Consider the following 26,428-nt stretch of genomic DNA (forward strand, 5'->3'; position numbering starts at 1 on the left):
TGTGTAGTAATTACAGCAAACGTTGGCTGTCAAGATTGAGGAAGTTTTATAATATATACTTTTTGTTTGAAAACAGCAGTTGACTCAAACATTAGCATCTGGGGATAATACACGATGGTGCATCTCCAGAAAGCAGCCGTTTGTATATTGTTTTTCTATCTTATATCCATCAAGGCGCCCATAGGGCCTGGTAAGTTACAGTTGAACTTAATTTGCAAAAAAAAGAAAAACAGATATATGCATGTGTAGTGTTTTGTGATTAGCAAAAACGTGATTTTCACTTGCATAGCAATACTTTTTATTACATCTGCAAAAGATTTTTATGGGTTTTACTTTTATCGTATTTTAAATTTCAGCTATTATAAATACCACGCTTTTGACAAAATATCCATGTGGTCAGGACTTTTTTCTGTTTCCAGTAGGAGAATGTTCTTTTAAAAACAATTAAACAGGTGCAACTAGTATGAGAATTATTCTTAGAAATAATGGTTTGCAAGTGTACTTAATGTGTGATATTAAACGCGGCTAATGGTGTAGTTATTAAGTCCGTGTGATCAGGGTGCCATGGTTGTGTATTTCAGACCCGCCATAACTCTGTCTGGCCATGACACATGTCTGCATGAATGATGATTTCTTTTACTTTGTGAGGGAAAGAAAGGGAGAGAGTGCCACGGTAAATGAGTCTGTGTGAGTGACTAAAATAACAAGAGGGTCACAGTAATGGATTTACAAAGTTCTACTTATGATACTTGTACCCGGTATTAGCCCGTCTTTGCTGATATAGAAAACGCTAATAAAATACATATTGTACAATATCTCTTGCAGAACATCCTGAGTGTCAAAAACCCTTCAACCGAGCTCGACTTCGTAAGTTCAAACAGAAAATGAACTTTGCATGCTACAAATAATAGTCGCATGGGTCACCTGAACACAAGTTATTAAAAGGCTACAAAGATGTAACATTTCAAATTACTTTGCAGAGCTCATTACAAAATATTATCTGAGATTCTGTTTGGGTACCACTCTCATCCCTCTTTCCGTCCTGATAAAAGTCTTTAAACATAAGCAAGAATAGACAGAAGACAAGACAGAAGTCATGACAGTACATGGGTTCATTTATATTATCAGGTCTTCACCATCATGTACATAGCTTTGTTTGCGTAAAAACATGAGCTGCACATTTTCTGAAAGCACCAATTTTCACCAGCTTTTGTCTTTCCATCACCTTAGTGCTGAGGTGGGCAAACTACGACCCGCAAACGTTTTTGGCCCACTCCGTCTGCCAACATGTGAAGTGGACTTGTGCTCATATCTTTTTATTCAGCCTTCTTATTGAAATTTATCTATGAAGTACACTAGCATTAGAAAGTGGCAGTTTGTATAATTTTAAGACAGACAAGGTAAAATATCACAAATAACATGGCTGATATGTCTTATGTAGTCGTTAGTCAGCAGCGAGGGCGGCTGCCTTCAAAGGAAAGGTTGGGTTAAACGGTTTTTATTAACGAATTCAAACAGTTTCTCTTTACACAATGAATTCTGTAAGTGAAACCTGTTATATACTCAGCTGTTGTCAATTCTATTACTACTAGGTTTGTGCTGTAGTCACCTGGCTAAGTTTATGGTATTTTACCTGCCCGTCGCTTAGTTTAGAATCTTGAGACTTGCACATAAAAAGAAAACTTTTCCCACTCGGGTTTTAGCGCCTCCATATAAAGTTATTGCCAATACCAATCATTATACTTTACAACATGTGACCATCCACGATGAATTAAGATGTTCTACTGTAGTGTTTTGTAACTGCCATGCAATACTGACAAGAAAGTACAAATAACTCGTGCAAGTAACATTTTACCACTTAAACGATTAAAGTATTTGATTTCAATGGCAGCTGTAGTACATGCAATAAGTTTAACCAAGATTCGTGTTTGTTTATTTTGTCGTTTTTTCAAAAAAGTTTTTTTTCTAACTCATTTAATCATTAACAGAATGATAGCAAGTAATTGCTTCTTGAAAAACGCTAATTCCACTTACAAAACAGTATTTTTTAATTACACCCTTCACATGTTTTATGGTTATAATTTTTATCGTATTTTTAATTTAAGCAAGCTGTTGACAAAAAAATCAATGTAGTCTTGACTTACTTTTTAGAAATGTTACCAGGGGAGCGTTATGTCAGAAACAATTAAAAACAACTGCTTCCAGTATTAAAAAATTGTTCTTTGAAAAAAATAGTTTGCTAGTGTAGTTAATGTGCAATATTAAAAGTGTTAAAGTAAAACTGGTTGTAAAAGGGGTCGTCGGGGTACAGTTCTATACCAGCACTGCACTAATCTCTTTGTGAATGTAACGCGTTACGGCAAATGAACGGGTGAGTGTGTGACAGAAAAAGCAAGACAGCTATGATGGATGATTTTATAAAGTTGTCCTCGTGAGACTTGGTAGAAGAGGCATCAGATCGGCTTTACTGATAAACAAGTCGCTAGTTAAACGTATATACCCAATTCATTGTATAAAATATCTGTTGCAGGCTGGTGTCCACCAACACGTCGATTACCTCCAAGTCGTAAGTTCAAACAGTAAATGATCTCTGCTTGATATCAAGGACAGCTCATGCACCTTTACTAGAAACACATAAAAAGTTAATTTACATGATACAGTAAATTTGTACAGCGCAATCTTCCGCTTTTATAAGCAGGCTAATGGCGCTTTATTAAGAACATTTAAAAAAATAGACAAAAACACAGACGAACGGAACATAATACGAACTATTGTTAGATAATAAATAAATAATTTTAGATTATATAAACTATAATTAGTAAAAGCATTCTCCAATGTGTATAAATAATTTGAAACACTTTAATCCCGGAGGCTAATATTTTTGTCCACACAAATCTACTCATAGAACAGATGTAAATATTTTTTGAAGAGGAAAAGGGCTGCTCATTGGGTTGCCTGCAGAATGATTATCTCAAAAATATTTTTTTCGCATGCTGTCGGAAAGAAAGCGGTGCACTTCCTGCAACATAAGAATGCCAAGGCGTTTAATCTTTCACAGAATGGGATGTGCGAGACCTACACATCTATAGCAATGATGATACGGAGGGCAGCAATGTGGTCAGTGCATGACCTATCCTGGCAAAACCCTACTTGTTCTGTTCTCAGTCTCTTGTCTAATCCCTTCTTTAGTCTCTCTAGAATTGCCCTTGTTAGAACTTTACTGGGAATGGACAGCAGGATGAACCTTTCTCAATTAATGCCCTGAGAGAAGTCTCCTTTCTTTGGTATTTTCACCAGGTGGCATAGTTTCCAGTCAGTTGGTACGAGCTCTTGTTCCCAGATCTTGTGTAGAAGGGGCTGTAAAATTGTTGCAGTTGTATCTGTGTCTGCCATTAGTGCTTCTGGAGGTATACTATCTGGGCTTGCTGCTTTGCCACTTTTTATGCTTTTGTTATCTTCGATGATTTCTGTCTCGACGGGAGAGTCGGTGTTGACGTGTTGTTAAGTTGTTAAGTAGTTGGTGGCATGTCAGGTGAGGATGGTGGAAGAGGTCGATTCAGGATCTCTTTAGTGTTCCATCCTGCGGTGCCTTTGTCCTGCATCGTTTGCTAGGTCAGTTACAAGGGGTATATGTTTAATTCGTGTTATTGCTGTTTATGTTTTCTTGGACAAAAAATGGGAAACAAAATAAATGAAACATATAACAATTACAATAATATAATATGACAGAATTTGATATTTATTTACGTTTCAGACACAGTTTGTAGGTAGCACATGATAATACACAATGTATAATGCATATATTTAAGCACGCTCATGCCTAGACTTCCACTCGTGCTTGCATCATTCACACATTGCGTAAATGCATCAAATTATTACAATCAATCATATACACCAACATGACAGGTACACGCACAGATATGTGGGATGACCATCCAAACCCAGCGCGTCTCCAGGTTGCAGAGAAGAGTATGACCCCTGAATGTGGAGCTAAGGTGCCAAAGAAGCCAGGTTCTCCCTGGACTAATAAGCAGTCATGGATCACAAACTGGCGATGTCTCTACAAAGACAACAGGGGTTGCCGGGTAGCACTTCTACCCTCAGTAGGAATCACCCCATGTGCCGAATGACTAGTGCACCACGCGGTAACGAGCCACGTTATATGACTCAGGGGCGGGATCCCAGCAAATGTTTCCGGTGTGACTATGAACTAAGGGCAGATAAACCTGAAGATACATGAAGTGCTATATTTATTTGTACGTCTTAGATTTACTATAGAAGACTTTTGTGTTTATTTTATTTATATTTTTTTATTTTTTGCTCTTATTGTTTGAAGCCGTGAGAACTAGAGAGTGGAGTGTACGACAAGCTAATGGAGGAGACAGAGCAGGACGTCTAGAGATCTTTTACAAACAAACATGGAACACAGTGTGTGACAATGGCTTTGGAGTTAAAGAGGCGCAAGTGGCCTGCAAAATGCTTTATTTTTACAAGTGTGTAATTACAATACTATCAGTTTACTACTGGTTCAATATTTTAAATAGGTTGCAAATTCACATGCTTTTAATAGTCTGTTGCATGCTTGCTTAAAGGTAGTGAGTTATAAAAATAAAATGCCTTTTTCTTTGGATTTTAGTCACATTTTGGCTGTGTAGCAAAATATTTGAAAATATAAGTGATTTATTTGCCTATTTTGTAAGTTAAAATTACTTCCCTTAAGAACACTGTCAGTAACCTCTTACAGCTCCACAGCTTTCCCTGTGGGGTCATTCATGTTTGGCCCTGGCGGCGGGGAGGCCAACATTCTGCTTGACAACCTCGTGTGTGAGGGCACAGAAAGTAGTCTGGCCAATTGTAACCACAGCGGTGTCTTAAAACACAACTGTAGTCATAGCAACGACGTGGGTGTGATTTGTAAACTCGGTAAGAAATATTGTTTTCATTTGATACTAGAGACACGTAACATTGTAAGTACTAAAATAAGTAGAAGTTATAAGCGTATTATTCTTATCACAAAGATGAAAGACACGTTAATCTGAAATTAAATATTAAAAAAAGATATCAAAATGGCTTCTAACCTGTTGGCATCTACATATCTTTTCCTATGAAACAAATTTTCTGTAATTGTGTGTACGTAAGCAATTATTAATTATTTCTATTTGCTGCCCTTTTAAAGCCCCTTAGTGACACAGCTGTAAAACGTGTTTATCACCAATATAGGTCTCGCTTCTGTTTATTTCAAATATGAAAGTGTCTACAGAAGGTAATTACCTGGAAGTCGCTTAGTGGGGGACATTAAATATATACCCCAGATCCAAATGACCAGGGTTGTCCATGGGACATATTTTTCTATCCCATCCCATCCCGTCCCATGGCAATTTATGCCTGTCCCATCCCGTCCCATCCCACGGGACGTTTCCCATGGGATTCCCATGGTATTAACAATCCTATGGACAACACTGAAAATCACTTTTCGGCTTTTGTTCTATAATTCCTGCTACTTCACATACAATAGATGATTCAGAGGAAAGATTTAAATCCTTGATGAATGAAATAACAGTAAATTTATTTTGCAATATCAAGTATCGACTACCATGGGAAATACAAATGTGTGCTGTCCCATCCCATCCCATCCCATGGGACGTTTCCCATGGGATTCCCATGGGATTCCCATTCCTATGGACAACACTGCAAATGACCCTTGTAATATACTTCATAAAACGATTATATCTTTTGCCTCAGTCAAAAAAAGAAAAAAAAGCTTCAATGTAAATCAGTTAGTAGTTGTTACTGCCTGCAAAATGAGTGAATTAAAAACATTTTTAAATATTTTAAAAGACTGCCTCCTTGCATACAAAACGGCTAACTAAAAATATCTATATTCTTTACTTCACTTGCAACAACTTGCAACAATTATTTTTGTCCAATGATTTTTTTATAGTAAAAAAGTCAAAAGTGTGCCTTTAACATAATCGCTATTATTTAAAGATTGCTTGTTAAAATTGCTTGACAGTTTTTTCGAATGATTCACGTTTAGCTAACGTCAATATTTACGTTGTGTGTAAAAATGACGTTGACAAAAGTACAAGTATCGCTAATGAAATGATGACAAAATGATATTATTATGTTTCAAGATGACCAACTTAGCCTGGCTGGCATACGTCGTATCAAGAATGACATGGGTCGTGTGAACATCAATGTCGGGGGAAGAACGAGCAGCTTGTGTGGCAACGTCACCACTGGCTCTGCTGACGTCATCTGTAGTCAACTGAAGCTTGAATCGTAAGATACTTTAGTAAGATTTGTAAATAATAACTTTAACGATTGCTTGCACTTAAACAAAAACTAATAACACAAGGTACAACTCACAAGTCTCCATACTGTAATAACAAAAATGTTTTAGGCAAACAGAACACAGATTTTGTGCTCAGGCGTTTTGACAAGTATTTGCTAGTAGGCTTGCTATTCTATATTTGTCTGTGCGTGCGTGTGTGAGTGTGTCTGCGTGAAATGTCCTGTAAAGATACATCACTAATACCAATGTAAAGTCCACAGTTAAAACTCACATGCAAACAAATGTTCTGTAGGTACAAGGACCTTATGAACTTTTCCGTTTCTTCTCTCAGAGGCGCAGCACTAATTACTCGGGCGTCCACCTTTGGCCCAAGGCAAGAAACAGGCTTCGTGATGATTGACCTGAACTGTTCAGGGAACGAGACAAATATCTTCGCCTGTGATCACCGCATCCTTGGTATTAGTAATCAGTGTGATACAGAGGAGCTGGGCGTCGTCTGCAGTAACAGTAAAAACGAGTTTACATACATATCTATAAAATGTCATGTGTGCACATTCTACTCAAAGTTTTCTTTTTGTGAATTTGTACTCACACAACTGATCATATGCTAATAATATCTATGGATGTTTATCGTTAATAAAGCAAAGGATCTGTAAACATTCCATATACATATCACTTCTCAACAAATGTAACTGTAAGTGATTTTAATTTAGTCTTTAAGTTTTTCTTTTAATATCCATTGCCATCTCGAGACACGATTTTTTTTTCTTTGAATTCTGTAGCTACTTGCAACCTTTACTTTTGTCACACCATTGTTCTCAAACATTTTGAATCACTATGCTCTGATTACAAATTTTAAGGTAAAATTTTTAAATTGAAGATTTTTAATTTTGTGACAGTTTCACCAGGACAGATGGGGATGACAAACCCCCGTGATCTGTTCATAGTGACGTCCCCCTGACAATGCAATATGTTAACAACCGGAACAAAAAATACTTAACAATTTGAATATATATCTTTTGTTTTTTGTTTTGAAACTAATCTATATTTAAATGAAGAAGTTTATGGAAATAAATATTACAAAATGTCTAAAATTAATATGTAACATTTTTTCTTATCTGTTTACAGCAAACGTATCTCTGTATATTGTTACTGTGACATCTACGGCTTACCCACTGTTAGAGGGTACAAATGTGACTTTAAAGTGTGAGAATGCACTGGCAGATGAACGTGCAGATAACTACACCTGGCCAGAGACCGCCGGTGGTCGTCCTGTCGGCGAGTACCTGATGTTTGACAATGTGTGGAGAACGAATCATAGAAAGAACGTCAGCTGCTCAGTCAAATATGGCAACGGCCTGCAACATGGTCATAGCGACAGTTTTCTACTGGAAGTTTACTGTAAGTCAATAATGTACCCACATACAATTAGTAACAATTAGTAACAAGATTGACAAAATATCATATCTATTTAGACTCAAGAAGTAGATACTCGTGTAATTAACATGTACATGAAAAAGTGCCATTGGTTTGTCTTGACCCTCTTTTGCTTTATGGCTACAATAAATATTATTAAGTGGGTTGATACGTAGTTTTAAACAAAATAAATGACAGAAAGATGGGAGGAGGACAAAAAGTTGTTGAATACAAAACCTAGGTTTCATCAGGCTAAAAAAATAACTATTTGAATATGTAAATTTATTTCATGAATTAATTGACACCTTAAATCTGATTAGTGTTGTTTACAAAACAATGCTCTTACAAAAGTATGAGACTAAGCAGCGAGAAAAGTTGTATAATTAAAATACGTATTAAAGCGCTTGACTTATTTTGCAGACCCACCGGTGATCACGATGACCTCCGATGTCGCCACATGTAGTCCACAGACGGCACCACATGTGTGTGTAGTGACCCGGGGTCACAATGTTACACTTCTGTGCCAAGCCAAGAGCAACCCACCTCCTGTTTCTTTTAAATGGTTTGGTAAAACCAGCAGTAACACCAATAAGTTAAATATTATCGCAGCAGAACCCACAGCAGATGATGGTCAATACACGTGCGTTGTAGAAACTCGTCGAGTGACTAATGATCAGCGTCTCCCTCTGTCATCAGATTACCAACTCACCCTCATTGTACAATGTAAAGTTCTATTTTGTCACCAAAAAGTAATGTTATGCAAGTGTCTTCTATGTATGGTGTAAGCTTTCTAAGATATCATGAGGGTTATTTATGTATAATGTTAATAAACTACTTTTTTGAAAAGTCAATGTGTAGTTACATTTAAATATAGAAACAAATTACCAGTTGAGCATTGTTGTACGATACAGTTTATATATTTGTCGTCGCTAAGTTAACAGCTAAATAATTGTAATTGATGAAGACAGTAAGCATCTAAGCCATCACAGCGACCTTTACGCTAAAAATTCTTATTGATGTTTTGCTGAAGAGTTTTGTTATACTGTTTTACATGATCTTAGCAATTTTAAGGAGCTGAGTTCCTTTAGAAATAACCGGTTTGGAACAAAAATTAATTATAGTTAATATAATTCAAGAATTTTTACAGGTTACATAACTTACTATAAAATACATAACACTTCCAGCGCTGGTAGTAAATGCCTAATAACAAACAGCTGTACTTAAATAAGAAACACAATAACCATACTTTGCTCTGATATCAGACCCGTCATCAGTGCTGAGCTTCAAGCTAAATGCTGAAGACAACAAGACTGTGAGTGTGTCTGAGAACTCCAATGTCAACATGACCTGTGTAGCAAGTGGACGTCCAGCACCTCGCATGCGGCTTGTCGGGGGGTCAAACCGTCACGAGCTGATGTCACGAGCTGAGGGCGACATAGAGTCTCACGAGAAAAGCCGAGAGTTAAGCTTCTTCATGTGTAAAGCTCAGTGCGAAGATTCTGGTGACTACACGTGTGAGGTGGACAATGGAGTAGGCAATGTCACTCAGTCCGTCATGCTGCTTGTCACCTGTAAGTATGTGTAGGGGTTGTCTACAATGACAATTACACGTCTGTAAAATCTGTAAAGTTTGACAAAGTTTGCAGGAATTGCGAACTATTAACTTTTGCTTTGTGAGAGCGTGTCAATACTCTATTTTTCATCTTCCCTTTAGAAATTTTGAATGAAAGGATGTACAACAAAAATACTGTAGCATCCATGTAATGGTTAATTTTTATGAACAAAACTAGAGTATACGCGACACCGCAATTTGGAAATCATGTTTATTTTAAGATTTTAAGCATTAAAACATGTATTATGTTAATAATAACTCTTTTTAAAATTTTGTTTTGCATTTTTTGACTGTTTTTGTTGTTAGTAACGTGGCTAAAATACTGATTGCTTCATGTCTTGCTTGCAAGAAATTTTTAAAACTTTGCTCCGTACATTAATTTGTTAACGGATCAAAGCTAAAGATGATAATAGTTAGCCCCATGTTTACAAATGCATCGCTGACAAAAAGAGACTTGTATTTGTCTCCATGCATGATACGTATACTAATTACGACGGAAGAGTAGGAAATTGCTCACTTGATTTTCAAAAGGGAGTAAAGATGCATAACATGTAATGTGTAATACATAGTGTGTATCATGTGTAACATTTTATAACATAAATTTTGCAGGTGCTCCAGAAAGGAAGAGTTCTGGAGTGGAATATCTGTTTATTGATATGCAAAGCGATAACAGAAATCTCCTCATTGAAATGACAGCATTGCCGACCCCGCAGGTCACAGCAGTGACCTATCAGAGGCCAAATTCCATTGAGAGGCTTCGAATACCCTTAGCTCAAACCTCAATACATACCACTTGTTTTGCCAACCCTCTTTCACCTGCCTTAGTTACATGTAACATAAGTGTGACACAAGCTGACAGAGGGTTTTACCACCTGGAGTTTAGCAACGACCATGGAAACCTAACGGTTGGCTTTACGGTCATCACTGAAGGTATGCAAGCAGTTAGTGTTTTGCAACACCTTAGTAAATGCTGGAAATAGATTATTACATATTGATAAACAAACATCGTAGTAAAATGCCACATGCTGATAAACATCGACATCTTAGTACACACTTGGGGCTTCCTTCAAGTTTTTGCTGTTTCTCGTGTAAGCTTCCGCGAGAACTTTGTCTTTGTAACAGTCGTAATCGTCGGAGGATTTGTGATTTTTTCCTGGAGTTACCAAAAATGACAGAATTCTTGGAGAGGTAAGTGACTGATAGCTGTAAGATTTAAAAAATATATATAGCAATATATGTAAACTCTAAGATCTGAGCGAGACATTTTGTGCCATAATGCTTTTGTTGTTGTTTTTATCTCCTTATACATTCCTCTACTTACAAAGTTTATCAGCTAGCAATATTTTATTTTTTAACGATAATGAGAGACAGAGTAAATAAGAATACAATCTTTTTCATCTATCTGCAGGTTAAAATGTCGGAAGGCGCCTATTACTGTAAATGTACAAAAGATGGGAATAGCTCCTAGTGGACCAGTCAACACCAGGATAATGTTATTGAAACTGCTTCTTTGCATAGCTACACAAATCATGATGCTACTATATATCTGCTTCAGAACTAACATCCAGCTTAGTCTCTGCATGGGTTATCTTTTTATATATCCAATACATATCTTGGAGCTCATGCATGCTTAAATAATGTTTGTTAATCAGTCTTTCATGTCGATGTTTACCTACAAACAGTATTTGCACCTTCGTATTTTTTGTAGTCTTTTATTTGCAGTTACTGAAATCAAGCTCATTCTGTGTCTTGGTTAAGTGAATAATTTCCCAAAGCATTTTCTTTGCACGAAATCCTTGTCATACAAACATGTTCCCTGAACATGAGTCCTGTTTATGAAGAAAATGTTCATCTTTTGCAGTGTTTTAAAAGTCTGTTTTAGTTTCCCGTCGAAAACGTTCTGCAGAGTGATGATCACAGTTCAAGAAGTGGACAGAAAATATCTTGACATCAACGAACACCAGAACGGATGAGCACGTCAGCAGCAAGACTGATGGCAGAATTTCTGGAACAATTTGTAACAACACTATGTTGCTCGTTATCTAGTAATACATTTGTACACACCATTAGCCTCTATAAGATATTTTCTTGGGTTTCTATTAAATGGTAAAATGTAAGTCTGAGCGAGCATAATATCTTTATCAAAGAAATCTACAAAGTATTCATATTTTTATTAAATCTTATTCTGTCTTTTCATTTACATCAGAATGTTATATATATATATATTATGTTATTTATATATATTATTTATTAAAACTTTATGTCATAATGTTTTTCTTTCCTTTTATACTATTATTAGTTTTATTATTATTAGAATTTTTGAGAATATTGCTGGGGGTTTTTTTTCTAGCGCTTTTTCAGGAGTTATATAATTGTTTTGTTCTTTGACAGAATTTTTTATATTCTTAGCTTGAAGAATCTGCTGCATTAAAAGAAGGAAAAGAGAACATGAACTTTGTAGAGATTCTGCATCTTTCCTACTGAAAGTAGCACAGAAAGTCGAGAAGTCGTGTACAAAAACTGTAAAGGGAGATAACTCGTTTTAAACGCAATGAATTGTTAGCAACTGTCATGATTGTTTGAAATGGTGAATAAGATTAGATCACTAGTCAAACCACATGTGTTTAAATAGCAGGGTAAAATTAACAAACAGGATGTGACAGCAATGTCAAAGGTTGTGTGATGTTACATAAGATTTGCTTGTTACAGTGAACATCAACTCGACCTTTAGCTGCTGCAGGCGATGACATGAGGCTGAGAAAATAATCCACTTAGTGTGTCCGTCCCGTCTATACATGATGTTAGCTTGTTATCGTCACAAAACACCTTCTAATTTCTTTGTCTTTAAATTTACACAAACGCAACATTTTTGTGAAGCACATCCCAGCGTTCCAAAAGTAAGTTTGAAAAAGGCAAACGCAAAATATTTGCCTTGTACATGAACCCGTTGTAAAAACTTCAGCATCGTTTTTATAACCTGTTGTGATGTTAAGGAAATTTTAAGATGCTGGTATAGAAATCAAACCAATTGTTCTTTCTTTTTCTTCTTATGAATGGTGCAAGTTTCTGTGTTTTAACATGATTTCATCATGCAGGTGGTTAACCATAAGACAGTGTTCGATCTGACACAGACCAGTACAGTGAAGTAGGAAGGTCTCTTACACAACGAGCAGAACCTCTGGCAGTGACCTGTAAATTACAATAAAGTCTTCCGCAAAACTAATTCCTCGACTAAGTAGCCGATATGATTTTATTTTCTTTAGAGGAGATAGAGCGGGCTATGTAATCGTCTTATCGTTTTTGTACAGATGTACCCCGCTACTCCATCTTTTATCTTTTATCTACACGTATGGGAAGTTAGAAGCTGATTAAGTCGACATCCTAGCCACCTACTTGTTAGGATCACCAGGAACATTTGCTCGGTGACGTCAAGCGGCAGAATTTTCTTGGTTTATCCATGTCGTCCAATATACCTCCTTGCTGAAAACAGTCTTTGAATGGTACTTTAAAGGTTGTCGACGCCGTGAAAGCAAAGGAAAGGCTAGTTGAAGCACTGGACCAGCTGTCCACTGATATCTATATATCTGTAAAAGATAGAGAATGAGGAGGAGAATGCTTGTATAAATATGCGTGCTGACGTGCGTGTATATACATGCATACTATCTTTTATAAACATGCGCGCACTCATATATTTTTCTTGCATTTGTGGTTTCATTCTTGACGTGGCGGCAGATGTTCGTAAATGAAATTTTGACCAATATTTTAAAAAATTATATCTATTAACCTACAACACATACAACTATCTGAGAAACACCATTTCAAAAGCCATTTAAAAACATTTACGTTGCGTGCATTTTAAGGAAATTATGTTTTGTTTTGTTGTAGTAAAATCATATTAAAGATTGTTGCTGTATAGGACAGATAATTCACAAATCGGGAAGTCGATAAAAAGTTAGAAATTACGAAAAACATATTTAAACAGTATAAACAAGCGTAAAAAGCCCAACAAACTATAATTTTTAGAAAACGTATGAGAATATAAATATAACTCACTATTTTCTTCTTATTTTCGGTTGTGTGAGTAGAAATCTCGTGAAATGAGTAATTGGCAACGCTCTTTAAAATGACGCTTGTTCAACTGAACCTGTCAAACATAACGAAATACCTGATCGGCTGAATTTTTCCTCTTCTTCTCATTCTCGTCCTTCGCCTAAGCGGTTAATGGGAAATAACTCATACGGGAACAATTTTTTAAAGATTCCGTACTAGCCTCCCTTATGTAATCCTTAATTTACTCACAGAGGGACATATTTTTCTGATGCTACCTCTACTTGTGAGCGCCTAGTAACTGGCGCTTGTACACGCCGAGGAAGAGTCTTTTTGGGCTGCGGATAAAGTAATCTAAACAAAGGATAATTACTTCCCGAATTCCAGGTAATCTTCCTGAAAATGATCTTTGTCCTGGTATGCTACCTATATCTAGACATGACAGACTAGCTTCGGAAGAAATATGTTTTCTAATATATTGTGTACACATTAAGTTAACGCCGGTTATTATGCGCTTAGGTAGAATTATAAAACACATCGCTTTGTGCGTAAGTAAATATAGAAATAAGGGAGGCAACTACTGAGTCTTTAGAAATTGTTTAGTTCTAGATTACTTCCCTTTAACTATTGACCACTTCAAGAATGCATTCGCGGTTTTATGTCTTTTCCTGTTATAAAACTGACGTAATCAAGAAGCTGGTTCATTCCATCTCCTCGTGCTTAGTTCCTAGCTGTCGTATGAGGTAGATCATATTATGGATGTGTTACTTATTAAATACAGTTATATATCGTTATTTTGTTTTGATGTATAGAGATCTCTTGTCAGGTATCTTTTATTTATAGGCAACGTATATCTTTGTGAAGTATTAAGAAATATTTGAAAACCAGACTAACAGTATTGTTTTAGTAAACTGAGTGGAAAGCGATGCCCTTGTAAGTTGATAAGGCCATTGTGATGTTGTTGAAGTACATCAATTTTCGGTACTTGCTTTTTTACAATGCCGGCTTCCTGGCAATGCCACTTACAACAAAGAAACAGGCTTACAATGCCATGTTAGTACATGTAAAATAACTCTTTAAAAAGTCACTTTAAAAAAGTTTACCTAAATGCTTCATCGGTATGTAATTATCCTTTGTTTAGATTACTTAACCCGTAGCCCAAAAAGACTCTTCCTCGGCTTATACAAACGCAGTTACTAGGCGCTCACAAATAGAGGTAGCATCGGAAAACAGGTGACTCTGTGAGTAAATTAACGAATACATAAGGGAGGCTACTACTGAATCTTTAAAAATTGTTCCACTATGAGTTATTTCCCTTTAACCGCTATGGAGAAGGACGACAAGGAGAAGAGCAAACGTCTTTGGTTTAAACGAGCAGCAGCGACCTTAGTCTACATTCTCTTTCGGACAAATCAGATGTCAATCAGGTGGCGACCAATAGAGACAAATTAAATGATTTTAATGTAAACAGCGACGAAAAAGTAATAAGGCAGCATCTAAAAATGTAAGTTTGACATTAGCGGCATGGCAGACATCTGACACATTATTCAAAGACTGTGTTTTGACAGAGGCCATCGTGGAGAACAACAAAGTAACACGTAGCTGGTTAATTTAAGAGACTGAACTAACCTTCTCATGCCTACTTCTGTTGTCACCGTTCTGCTTAAAACTTCTGTGACAAACTTCTTATTGGCGGTTGAATATGTTTAGTTCAACCCTCATGAGCAGCAAAAGGGCAAAAGACAAAGTTTGTAAAATTTACAAGAAAAATTCTTTGGCAATCTGTCTTTCTAAAAGTGAACCTATATTTACATACCATCGGCTTGCTGTAAATACACAATTTGACTTCATTTTAAGACAAGAACCCTTACCACTAAACCCGGAGATAACTCCAGCAACAGCAACCTGCACAAATATAAATACTGTTATCGTACAAGCAAACTCTAAATCTAAGTCAACACAAACACGATTCCAATAAAATGTTGCTATAATACCCCAAAGACCTGTGTTGTAGATGTTCTCGTTAAGATTTACAAGATATATATTACTGGTGTATAAAATACATTTAAATATATAATTCCAGATTTGTTCAACACCCATGCACAGTTTTTGAGTGCGAATGAGACTGACTCACCTTTGTTTAATCCGACTTCTTAAACCGAACTTGTTTTTTCAGTGTGACGAGGGCTGGTTTACATCCGCTTTCGCGTAAACGTAGTCGGTATGTCGGACGGTTATTTACAACATGAAAGTGGGAATTATGCAATTTTGTGCATGTGCTTTGAAAACTGACTTACATAAACATATTTTTGTAAATATTCAACACAAATGCAGACAAAGCCACCTTTAACAGTTAGGGTTAGCAAGTACGATGACTTGAGTGGAAGACGGTCGTCATCCTGAACAGCTTCAGTGACGACGGTACAGGTGTACACACCGCTGTGTGTCACGTGGTCTGCCGCTATGATCCGTAACTCCCCAGTCGTGCTGTTCACACTTCCAGACCACGTGATGGACGCGGGAGGAGGGTAGCTGTCAGCTTTACACCAAAATGTAACATTCTCTCCAGGGTTGATTTCTAACTGATCCTGGTTGGCCTCTAGAGTAGTCACATTTCGTGTTACCTTGATATCCGTATCTGCAAAATAAGAAAGTATTTGAGTTTCTTTCAAACAATAATCAATCAGTAATTTATTCTGTTTTAATTTTTCTATTAGTCTCTTTTGGTCTGGTTGCTTATTTTTCTAAGCCATCAAATAAATCAAGTACAAATGTATACAACATGCACTCACAGTAAATCTGCAATACCAGGGTGTCACTAGACAGGCTATGCTTGACACCATCCTTGTCATAGCTTGCCGTACACCTTACTTTGCTTCCATTGTGCTTCCTTGTCAGGCTGTCAAACCTTAGGATATATCCAGAGGGTCGACCACCGGCGGTCTCTACCCATGTGTATTCGGGTGCACGTCCATGTAAATACGAAATGCCACATATTAGCATTTTACTACTTTTCTCTATCAACGGATATTCATCTCTGTCCGGAACAATGAACAGAGAACGAGCTGAAAATAAACAGAAGATGCACAATAGAAAATTGAAGTTTTTAAAGTTTGTGTTCAGACGTTACACTGTCTTACCCGCTTAAATATTTAGCTAGACTGGTTTTTTCTGTCAGTTTTATTTACAGAGATAAGACAATCGTCAGTAGATCTTAAATACAGTTCCTGCTTTAAACATGTCTATTTTCAGGTCTTGTGAGTTTTTTACATTGAAAAAAGCTAGGTATGACAATATTTTTTTAGTGAATAGCTTGTCTCTGTTTTAACCACGGAAACATGAAAATGTACATATTCTATGTTGAAACCTCAAAATAATAGTCTAGTTAAATAAAGGGCCTCCAATAAGAGTCGAGACATATTGAAATCATCTTACATTCCCTGCAGTCGACGCCAAAGTCACAGGAACTTCCGTTACTAAATAAACTCTGGTCGCAGTCCGAGATGCTGTTTTCGTCGCCTTTGCACGTAAAATTTGTCATCAATTGATTGCCACGTCTGGATCCAAATGACCATCTTTCGGTGAATGCTGCTGAACGTCTATAATACATAAACAAAAACCAAATTCGGATATTCAAGATATTTTCAATAAGCATTCATATAATATCAAAATATGTGTCAGTTTAATTTAAAGGTCTAGGTGGGACAAGTATTATCTTCTCATGGCTAAGATTTGTTTATATTGGGGGAATATTCTCTTTGTTTTCAAAATAAATGTCTTCAAATACCATGCACAAAATACGGGATTGTCCATAGATTAGTTTACGGTGTGCAAGCCTTAGGTTATGAGAAAAGCTAAATGCGTATGTCAATTAATCTTACAAGTATACAATGTGACCTATGACCTTTTATACGCATAGTGTTTGCAGGCCCCCTTTTCGCGAACAGAAATTCTTTCTCTCCCACCCCCTTGTATCTGTCAGTTAATTACCATCTCGCCCGCGGTCCCTGATATGCAGTAGAAAACCAGTTTGTGGTACAAAAAATAGAATCACAATGTGTCCACCACTAGATGAATCGAACTCTTCAGTTACGGATTTGAGCGTCAGAGGGACCGCGCGTGATAGTGTGTCTGTATGTGTGTGCCTATGTGTGCTAGTGTGTGTGTGAGAGAGAGAATTTAGGTGCTTCCTGCTAAAGTAGCAATTTTTAATGTTAGCTTCTATATTTGCTTAATCTACACAGTCACCATCATCACACCCACTAATCATACATGGACTCGTTTGACTAAAGATAAGAAAGTTTCTCACGATGGTAAGCCGAGCTGTCTGCAGATAACTGCCGCGACTTTATCGTCGGAGATACATATTGTTTGCAGCTTTCCTCCAATCTCTATTTCCACACCACCCATGTCAAATCTGGTGCGACGCTTTCCAGTTAAACGCAGTTTTACACGACCTGTCACAGTAGTATCCACTACAATCAGTTTTGTTTAAATACAACAATCTTTGCCACTTCTTTTGTCTTCATTAATATATATATATATGCCAAATTCAAGATTAAATATAGTTTCTCGATAATCCAAGGGCTGCTATCGTCACTTGTCAGATGATAAGGCTCAAGAGCAACATTACTTTTTTCTACCGCCAAGGCATTTTAAATCCAACATTAACAAAGTAAAAACTGTGTCATACTCAGTCACTGACAGTGGCATAACATTGTCACAGACTTTTAAACGGAGGCAGTGGAAGACAAAATAATCCTTGATCACATTTTGACCTTTGTGACCAAACAAACCGAAACCTAGTAACATAAATACTGTCTCGAAAAAGAAACGGAATTAATAGTAATATTTTTAAAAGAAATGCAAAGCAAACAGTGCAAAAACTACAGAGCCATTGACCTATTCACCTGACCAAATGAATTTGACAAAAGTGGCTGTGGCATGTAATGCAAAATGTACATTTTGAAGAAACCTTGTTGAAGTCATGAAAGCGCTGTACAAAAGCAACGCAATGTTTCGGTCTTAATGACATACTTATTTCTTTTTGTCAGGCTTCTTACCTTTCTTTATTTCTAGATTCATAAATAAAAAGCTGATAAAATGCAATTAAACATTAGCTGTAATTACGACAAAAGTAGATACTGTGGTTAAAGTTTCTCACTGATGTTGCACTCAAGGCTGACATCCTGCAAGTGATCGCAGCCGCTGGTGTAGAAGAGCGGATGACTGCATTGTGCCAGGTTGACTTCCGTTCCATTGCACTTTATCGTGAGGAACAGAATGTAACCTGAACCTTGACCGTATCTGTCAGAGCTCACAATTGCTGCCCCTGTTCTGTTGGTTTACAGGTTTATGAAAAATTATCAAAAAAATGGAATAAAGGCAAAAAAAGTAAAAGTAATAAATAAATGTGTACTTATTTATAAAAACAGTCTCCTAGCTTTAACTTTCCGATTATTTAAAAAGTTAGGCAGCGAAATACGAAATATTTTAGGTTTTTTGTTTTGTTTTGTTTTTTTTGTTGTTGTTTTGTTTTTTGGGGTTGTTTTTTTTTTTGTTTTTTTTTGTTTTGTTTGTTTGTTTGTTTGTTTTTGTATATACGAATAGGAATTAACATGCGATTGAGTTGAAGTGGTTATTGTCCATTTCAGAAAGAGTTAGTGTATGTCTGTGTGTTTGCTCTCATGCGTGTGTCTTTCAAAATGTATCAATATACGCAGCATAAATACAAGTCAATCAGTGTTAAATTTGATCTGGGTATGTAGAGGAACTACGGTTTTTATTTTCTGGAACTTTTACTAAGCAACATTTTAACGAAATTAACTTACAAGCTGAAATGAAAGGCGGTCATAGTTACAGTCATTGCTTAATCTCACCCTGCAAAACAGGTACCTGACTCAGTCTGACAATAAAAACTGTAAATAACATGTCAGGCTATATTTTTTGATTAACCTTAGTTAGCTTTGTTTAATAGGCATGTTAGTAAAAAAAAAGCTTAACTACACACCCGTTAAATCCAAGCATTCTGCAGGCCACCTGCGCTTCTTTTCTTCCGAAGCCCTCGTTACAGACTGTGCTCCACTCTCGATTAAAAAGTATCTCCAGGCGACCGGCGTCCGACGTCCCGTTAACCAAACGTGCAACAATCTGTTCAGCTGGCAGTTTCATAAAAAAAAGCAGGACTTTGACTCCAAACAAATTTGTGTAAAGTTATTTTATATCAATATTTTTACTCAGGAATTTTTTTTTTTTGCCTTTTTTTTAATGCATTTCGATTTTTAATTTTTTTTTTACACAGTCTAGAGCTCTTTTCTCAATTAATTTAGGTCTAAAATAGGAAAAACCTGGTGCTTACACTGATAAAGAACGACGACGACGATGATGATGACGATGATGATGATGATGATGATGATGATGGTGGTGGTGGTGGTGGTGGTGGTGGTGGTGTGGTGGTGTGGTGGTGGTGGTGGTGGTGGTGGTGGTGGTCTTTTAAAATGATGTTTACGTTATAGTTTACTTTTTTATATGATACATTTTTTCGTGAAAAATTGTGCAACACCTACCACTGACTCTTAAAAAAAGCAGTCACCAAACAAAATTTTAACAACGTAATAATTAGGACAGAACAAGCAGTGTATTAAATATTTTTCACTTCTAACCTATGTTACAAACGACAGCAGCATCCTTGGAGTGAAGTGTGGCATTGGGATAGAATTGTGCAAATTTGCACTGAGCCAGACTGGTTTCCATTCCATTACACTCTGTGACATGGAGGAGAACGTGTCCGGGACCTTTACCGTAACGGTCTGAGCTGACAACTGCTCCAGCACTGAAATAAAATTTTCAGTGAGTAAAATTAGAACGAATACAACATTTAAAGAAAATAAAAACTGAATATTCCCATTTACACAAACATTCAAAGCAACAACATTCAATCTGGTCATAAGTAGCGGCAGGACCGACAGTTTCTGCGCCAGTTCTGCCATGGGTTTACAATCAGAATAATTCTTCGCGAACCAACCATGAATAGTTTCATATACACAAACAGAACACAACGGGAAGGAAAAAGTTAACTTGTTTGGGTTTTACTGGGAATCTGTGCCCAGACACTTAAAGTTTAGAGTGTGTAAAAGTCTCGTACATGGTTACTACGAGGAAAATTATTTTATTGGAGTGGTGTCCCTTTGCTTTACTGGCTTGAAGGAGGCAACTCTCTGTATTTTATGTATTTCAACCTAATTTGTTTGTTATTTTGGTGACCATTGTACGAGCAAGTGCTTGTTCTTTTTGGCGTTACTCTGTTTGCTTTTTGTTGTTGTTTCTTGATTTGTTTTGTTTTTTTAAGCGTAGTAAGGAATGCTATGCAAATTTACTGATTGTTATTAGATTTTGTAATTGTTCAGGTCCAGGATGCTGAATAGACTCCTGATGAGACATGTGTTTCTTGCTCCGTGGATTTTCTCGTACTTCAGTTCCAGAACTTACGACTGCTCTTAGCACTTGATATTAGTGTATCTTTTGTAAAGGGATTTAAGACTGCCGTGATATTAGGATGCCGCTATAAGAATGACTTTGATTATTTTTTTTATCATGTTGGTGTAGTTGTTGCTGTTGCTGCTGCTGCTAATGATGTCTGTCGCGCTTCCTTGACCGGACCCACATAGACTTTTTTAGTAGGTGTACGTACGCGTGTCACTAAAACACCTATTCTGTTCCATAGTAACAATATGTGTATTGGGATCTATCACCCAAACGCTAAGCCTTGTTTGTCCTTGTTTTCTTTTCACACTGTAATGTCTTGGAGCATTGTCCAATATCAACATCATTGAACTGTTCAGTTAACTGAGAATGTGTGCCAATCACGATACGGTAGAATTTCAAAGTAAATTTACTCTTACTTTTCTGATAGAAAGCAATGAAAAAATGCACAGATAAGAAGTTCATGATGAAGGTAATAAAAGTAAGCAATCAGAAGTAGAGAGGGCAAAGAATTCAGAGAGTGTGTAAAAAAGAACGAAGCAGTATCATATTTTAAATGACAAGATGCTAACTACAAACGAACATATAACTTCATGTTAGAAGGTAGAGCAGTTTAAATATATATTTGTAATTGACATTGCTAATGATATTGCATTATTGAAGTAGCCTACCTGTTGAATCCTAACATTCTACAGGCCACCTCCGCCTCGTTCTTTCCAAATCCCTTGTCACTCACTGCTCCCCACTCGCCGTTGAAAGATATCTCTAGTCCGCCAGCTTCTGATGTCCCGTTAACCAGACGTGCTGCTGTTTGTTCAGATACAAAATTTCACATGAAAATCCTCATTTTAAAATAAATTTTATGTCCATAGATTTCTTTTTAGTAGTTTCCTTTAATTCTAGATATTTGACATAGACTAATTGTGAATCCTTTGCATGCAAAGATCAATCAGTCCAAAGAAGTACGCATAAAACAATGAAAAGTAAGAACCATATAGGCAGAAAAATACTGTTTTGCATGCATTTCTGTCAACAATGTATCATTGATTTTAATATTTTTCGTTTCAACTTATACTAGTCAGTTATCACGACTAAACAAGTATGGAAGAAATGTTTTCTTGTTCTTACTGATGTTACAGACAACACCGACGTCATGCGAGTGATCGCAGTCCCTTCTGTAAACAAGTTTATTTTTGCAGTTCGCTAGACTGGTTTCGTTTCCGTTGCACTCCATCTTTTGAAGCAGAATCCGACCTGTACCGTGTCCGTACTTCTCTGAACTAACAGCTGCTGCTCCAGTGCTGTCAATACCAGAGTTACGAGATATTATGCATTAAATGTAGGCACAAAATAGTGCACTCCATTAGACAACAAAATATAAGATGTAATAAAATGATCATCTGTTAGCCTTTAAAAGTAGAGAGTTCAAATAACTTTCTTGTTTGTTCGTGTAACCCTACACTGGTGAGGATACTAAGCCTAAGACCCTTAGAAAACAAGATGTAGGTTGGGAAAAACTGTATCGCTAATTTCACCGTTCTCTTTTCATGCAACAAAGAGAATAAGAACCATTACGAGAAGAAGTTATTTCAAAAAAGAGAAATAAATACGGTTTAAAATTGCACACGAAAATGACCAGAGTACGAACATGAGCTGCTGTTACAATGCGGTTTAGGTTATCCATTCTTCTTACAATGGAAACATTAAAAATTATTTTAAAAAGTCTTAAATAAAAAAGCTAACGAATTATATAATTACTATAGCCAATAGCAGTGTCATTTAAAACTTGTCTTTTTCTGCCATCATTGATAACTGGTAAAACGTAAAACTGCCGATTCTTCTTGACACATGAAGTATGACTTTACTTCTACACCATGCTTTTCTAATGACCACTATAAAAAAATCTTCTTTCTAATGTCCATCAAGACACTGTAAAACTGAAGCATTTGGTGATAATAGCCTACAGGATTCAAGTACTTTTGTTGGTAAAAAGCAACCGGCTAGCGTCCCTGCCTGGTAAGGATAAAACACATGGCTAATAGTGATTTTTGTTTTGACTAGTGAGACTGTTTTATAATACCATAAGAAATAGCTTACTACTTCTCCTGTTACACGTGGAAGGCATGCAGTACACTGCTCTTCTGTTTTGCTTCATTTATGCTCTCTTACTGTACTGTTTACAGTTTTCTAGGTAAGAAGTTCTACATTTTTTTTTTAAAGAATAATAGATTCCCTCAGATCCTGTAGAGTAGAGTGCATAATTATACAAAACTCGTTCACAAAATTAACAGTTAGGGTTAGGGTTAGACAACAGTAAGACAAACCAATTTAGAACCCTCCTCTACTGCCCCACAAAATAAGTTGCTTGACAAACCTGTTAAATCCTAGCATCCTGCAGGCAACCTGCGCCTCTTCCTTTCCAAATTCATCGTCACACACTGTGGACCATTCGTTGTTGTAAAATATTTCTAGTCGCCCAGCAGCCGAAGTACCGCCTGCTACACGAGTTAGGATCTGATCCGCTGAAAATTTCACAACTTAATTATATAACTTTATATAGAGTGTATTCTTTAGAAAGTATACTTTAGTTGACTTCCTTAGTCTGTCTTCACAAGACTAGCAACAAGACAACAGGGCTTTACATGGCGGCTACTTCAGACATGCTATCTAGCTCCACTTAATTTTGTCCGCCTGCCTGAATTTACAATAAAATACAGTAATTCAATAAAGATAGGAACGAATCTCTCGGTTATTAAAGAAACGGGCAACAGAATTCTGTGTTTTAATCCTGATTTACATCTATTTACTGAAAAGGGCAAATGATATTCTTTTTTGAACTATAACGGGTTCTTTAACAAATTAATGTACAGATTCAGTTATGAGGAAAGGCCTGTAACAAGTTAGCTGTTGTTTTGCCTGTGATAGTTTGTGCCTCATAGATTATTTGCTGCAGATACATGTTTTGTTACATTTCTTTTAATATATAATCATTGTGCTGCAGTGTCTTGCTGACCTTTTTCTACCTCCATTTCTTTATTCTTCCTGTACATCTTGACATATATATTCTGCAATTTTCAAAAGTTTACTTTTTGTGTCTACAAATCATGTAGGTAAAAATAAAGATAAACGGTTTAAGAAAAAAAGATAAGTTTTAGAAGGTAACAGGATCATAGTGTTTACTGTTGCACATAATGTTGACTTGCTCCAAGTAGTAGCAGTCGTGCGTTGAGATCCCACTATGTTGACAATGTGCCAGACTGGATTCTGTACCATTACACTGCAGGTTGTGCAGTTTAATCTCTCCTAAAGGTTCACCAGAAGCTTCACCTGATGCTTCACCTGATGCTTCATCTAAGCCATAGTCGTCTGAGTTCATTACTTCTGCTTCAGTACTGTCAGACAGCAATATATATATATCCAATAACATTTTTTTTAAAAAAATAAACGTGCCCGGTCACATACACACATCCAGATTGTTTTGTCTGTATCTTATATATTACTTCAACTTGTAACTTAAATTATGTGCAGCAGGTATAACAGGTTATTCTTCTCAGTCGTGTTTGTTGATGCCTTTATTATTGTAAGTCTATATAAACGTTGCAGAGTGTGCCAGTTCCTTTAACTTCTATAAGATTTTTTTAGGTATTACAGATTAAAAGTAGGCTTCATCTTCCTGTTACACATAATAAGACAATTAAAATCAATTGAAGTAATGACAGTATAACCTGCCAAAGGCGTGGCACCTACAAGACAGAGCAGAATTCCCACTGTCAGTCAAGTTTTGTCAATTTAATCAGATACCCATTTCTTTCAAACACTTGCTTGGTGGGCAGAATGAATTTACCAGCCACATGTTTGACTGGGTGTGATGATGTGGTTAAGTGCCTGCATCTTGTGTGTGTGAATGGTGCGTGTGAGAGAGAAATTATTTCAACATGTATATGTATTTATCTGTATATTAGTAGTGTAAACACTATCTGGAATTTTCCTAGTGGATTAATAAAATTGTTTTGTATTGTATTGTATTGTATTGTATTGTATTGTATTGTATTGTATTGTATTGTATTGTATTGTATTGTATTGTATTGTATTGTATTGTATTGTATTGTATTGTATTGTATTGTATTGTATTGTATCCTTTTATTCTACAGACAAGCACTCGAGAATCTTCCAAATTAAACTACAATGTCATGTGCTACACAAAAATGGATACACGTATTATTTCTAAAGCAAAGTGAGATAACACACCTGTTGAAGCCTAACATTCTGCAGGCCACCTGGGCCTCTTCCCTTCCAAATTCATCATCACACACAGTGTTCCATTCTCCATGATAAAATATCTCTAGGCGTCCAGACTCCACTGCTTCGTCAGCTATACGAGCTATCAACTCCTCAGCTGAAAATTTAACAATAAGAGTTAATCTTCTGATAAAATGTTTCCTTTTGTGCAAAAACTTCTTACATGCCCATCTTACTTACATCTGACTTCTGGCTTGAGTCTCTAGAGACACAGTTTCAGAACATAATGATGTTATTTTTTTCCTTTTATCTGCCTATTTTCTGAGTTTCCTGTTTGTGTACAGCTCAAAGATCCACTTTGGGCTGCTCGATACTTTCTCTTAGTATTACAAGTAGAAGTGCTATTGCAAATTTTTGTCAGGAACGCTTTGGATGGACCAGGTAACTTCTTTAGTGACAGTTCAGATTAGGTATAATTATGCTATTTTCACCTTTTGTTGTATGAAGATCAACTAATGTTTTGTTGTTCGTACCCTACCTTACATAAAAACCTTTTCAGGCCATGAAAGTCAAACCACCTGAGTATAAAATGCATTGACGATCCTTATTAAAAGAAATAGTAGCAAGAAAAACTTTTTTTCAAGATATTCTCAGTTTCTATCAAAGGAAGGCGACCCCAGCAGTGTATTTTTGGAGTTCAACAAGGGCACGGTTAGAATACTTTGTATATCTATTAGACTGGTACAAGGGAGTGAGGCTGACATTTAAACATCTCACTCACTGTAATCTACGTCCAGCTCATGTCATGAACTTACTAAAGCCACCAGGTACTTACACTAAATCCTTAAACGTTTGACAACTCTTCTTCCCCGTGGTTAAGATTGTCAATCCTACAGCCTATCCTAGTGCTAAATTTTACATAATGTTTGTCAGTTTGATGGAGGAGCTTCTCAATTATACGCTGGAAAAGCTTAACCTGCTGTGTACGCCTTTATCCATGTTAGTAATAAATACAGGAGCTCTGCCAGGGTGAGCTGTTAACCAATATTGTTTGGGAAGATTTTTCTAGTGTCTTTCTCTAAATAAAATGCAGATGATATGGCATGGGATGATTGGCTATAGGATGAAGACTCGCCGCCATACTATTTTCTTTAGTTTTAACGCCCAACCACACCACGTCTTCTTCTTGTTCAAATGGCCCCCAGTGGAGCATAGGGTTGCAACCACACCACGCCATGGGACCCGGTTCTGAGCGTTCCTTTCCAGTTGGGACCATGTCATGCCAGATGTCTCTGCCTCTCTGTGGACTGATCTCCTCCATGTCTGTCTGGGTCTCC

The 26,428-nt window shown here is 36.6% G+C and overlaps 2 protein-coding genes across 4 annotated transcripts in view; one reads left to right on the forward strand and one right to left on the reverse strand.

Annotated features, from left to right (window-relative positions):
* Window positions 1-11,307, forward strand: LOC112568843. The gene is made up of 11 exons (XM_025246353.1): window positions 1-190; window positions 826-867; window positions 2,531-2,566; window positions 4,337-4,493; window positions 4,745-4,923; window positions 6,135-6,282; window positions 6,627-6,802; window positions 7,424-7,696; window positions 8,132-8,434; window positions 8,974-9,282; window positions 9,933-11,307. Exons 1-11 carry the CDS (start codon window positions 115-117, stop codon window positions 10,301-10,303), a joined length of 2,070 nt encoding a protein of 689 aa, XP_025102138.1. The 5' UTR covers window positions 1-114; the 3' UTR covers window positions 10,304-11,307.
* The window catches only part of LOC112568839 (deleted in malignant brain tumors 1 protein-like), a 27,598-nt gene continuing 12,358 nt past the window's right edge, over window positions 11,189-26,428 (reverse strand). For 2 of the 3 annotated variants that reach the window (XR_003100208.1, XR_003100207.1), the window contains 15 exons: window positions 25,101-25,248; window positions 24,033-24,244; window positions 23,227-23,374; window positions 21,981-22,153; window positions 21,524-21,659; window positions 20,033-20,202; window positions 19,381-19,528; window positions 18,535-18,707; window positions 17,680-17,827; window positions 16,806-16,969; window positions 16,163-16,435; window positions 15,242-16,008; window positions 13,377-13,467; window positions 12,717-12,907; window positions 11,189-11,328 (listed from right to left, as the gene is read on the reverse strand). Coding sequence is in view for 1 of the 3 variants with exons in the window: in XM_025246348.1 (XP_025102133.1) it covers window positions 15,629-16,008; window positions 16,163-16,435; window positions 16,806-16,969; window positions 17,680-17,827; window positions 18,535-18,707; window positions 19,381-19,528; window positions 20,033-20,202; window positions 21,524-21,659; window positions 21,981-22,153; window positions 23,227-23,374; window positions 24,033-24,244; window positions 25,101-25,248 (2,273 nt within the window). In the remaining 2 variants the exon portion in view is untranslated. Of the gene's footprint in view, window positions 11,329-12,716; window positions 12,908-13,376; window positions 13,468-14,647; window positions 16,009-16,162; window positions 16,436-16,805; window positions 16,970-17,679; window positions 17,828-18,534; window positions 18,708-19,380; window positions 19,529-20,032; window positions 20,203-21,523; window positions 21,660-21,980; window positions 22,154-23,226; window positions 23,375-24,032; window positions 24,245-25,100; window positions 25,249-26,428 lie in introns of those variants that run through there. The other variant, XM_025246348.1, reaches the window with a different exon arrangement.

This window comes from Pomacea canaliculata, linkage group LG7 (assembly GCF_003073045.1).
Source record: "Pomacea canaliculata isolate SZHN2017 linkage group LG7, ASM307304v1, whole genome shotgun sequence".
Classification (NCBI taxonomy): Eukaryota; Metazoa; Mollusca; class Gastropoda; order Architaenioglossa; family Ampullariidae; genus Pomacea; species Pomacea canaliculata.

What these genes read in the sequence shown, in the direction of transcription:
- LOC112568843 (XM_025246353.1), top strand. Translation starts at nt 115, where the DNA reads ATGGTGCATCTCCAGAAAGCAGCCGTTTGTATATTGTTTTTCTATCTT. An exon ending in GGGTGTGATTTGTAAACTCG is followed by an intron (nt 4,924 to 6,134) that starts GTAAGAAATATT and finishes TTATGTTTCAAG; the next exon opens with ATGACCAACTTAGCCTGGCT. An exon ending in ACTCACCCTCATTGTACAAT is followed by an intron (nt 8,435 to 8,973) that starts GTAAAGTTCTAT and finishes CTCTGATATCAG; the next exon opens with ACCCGTCATCAGTGCTGAGC.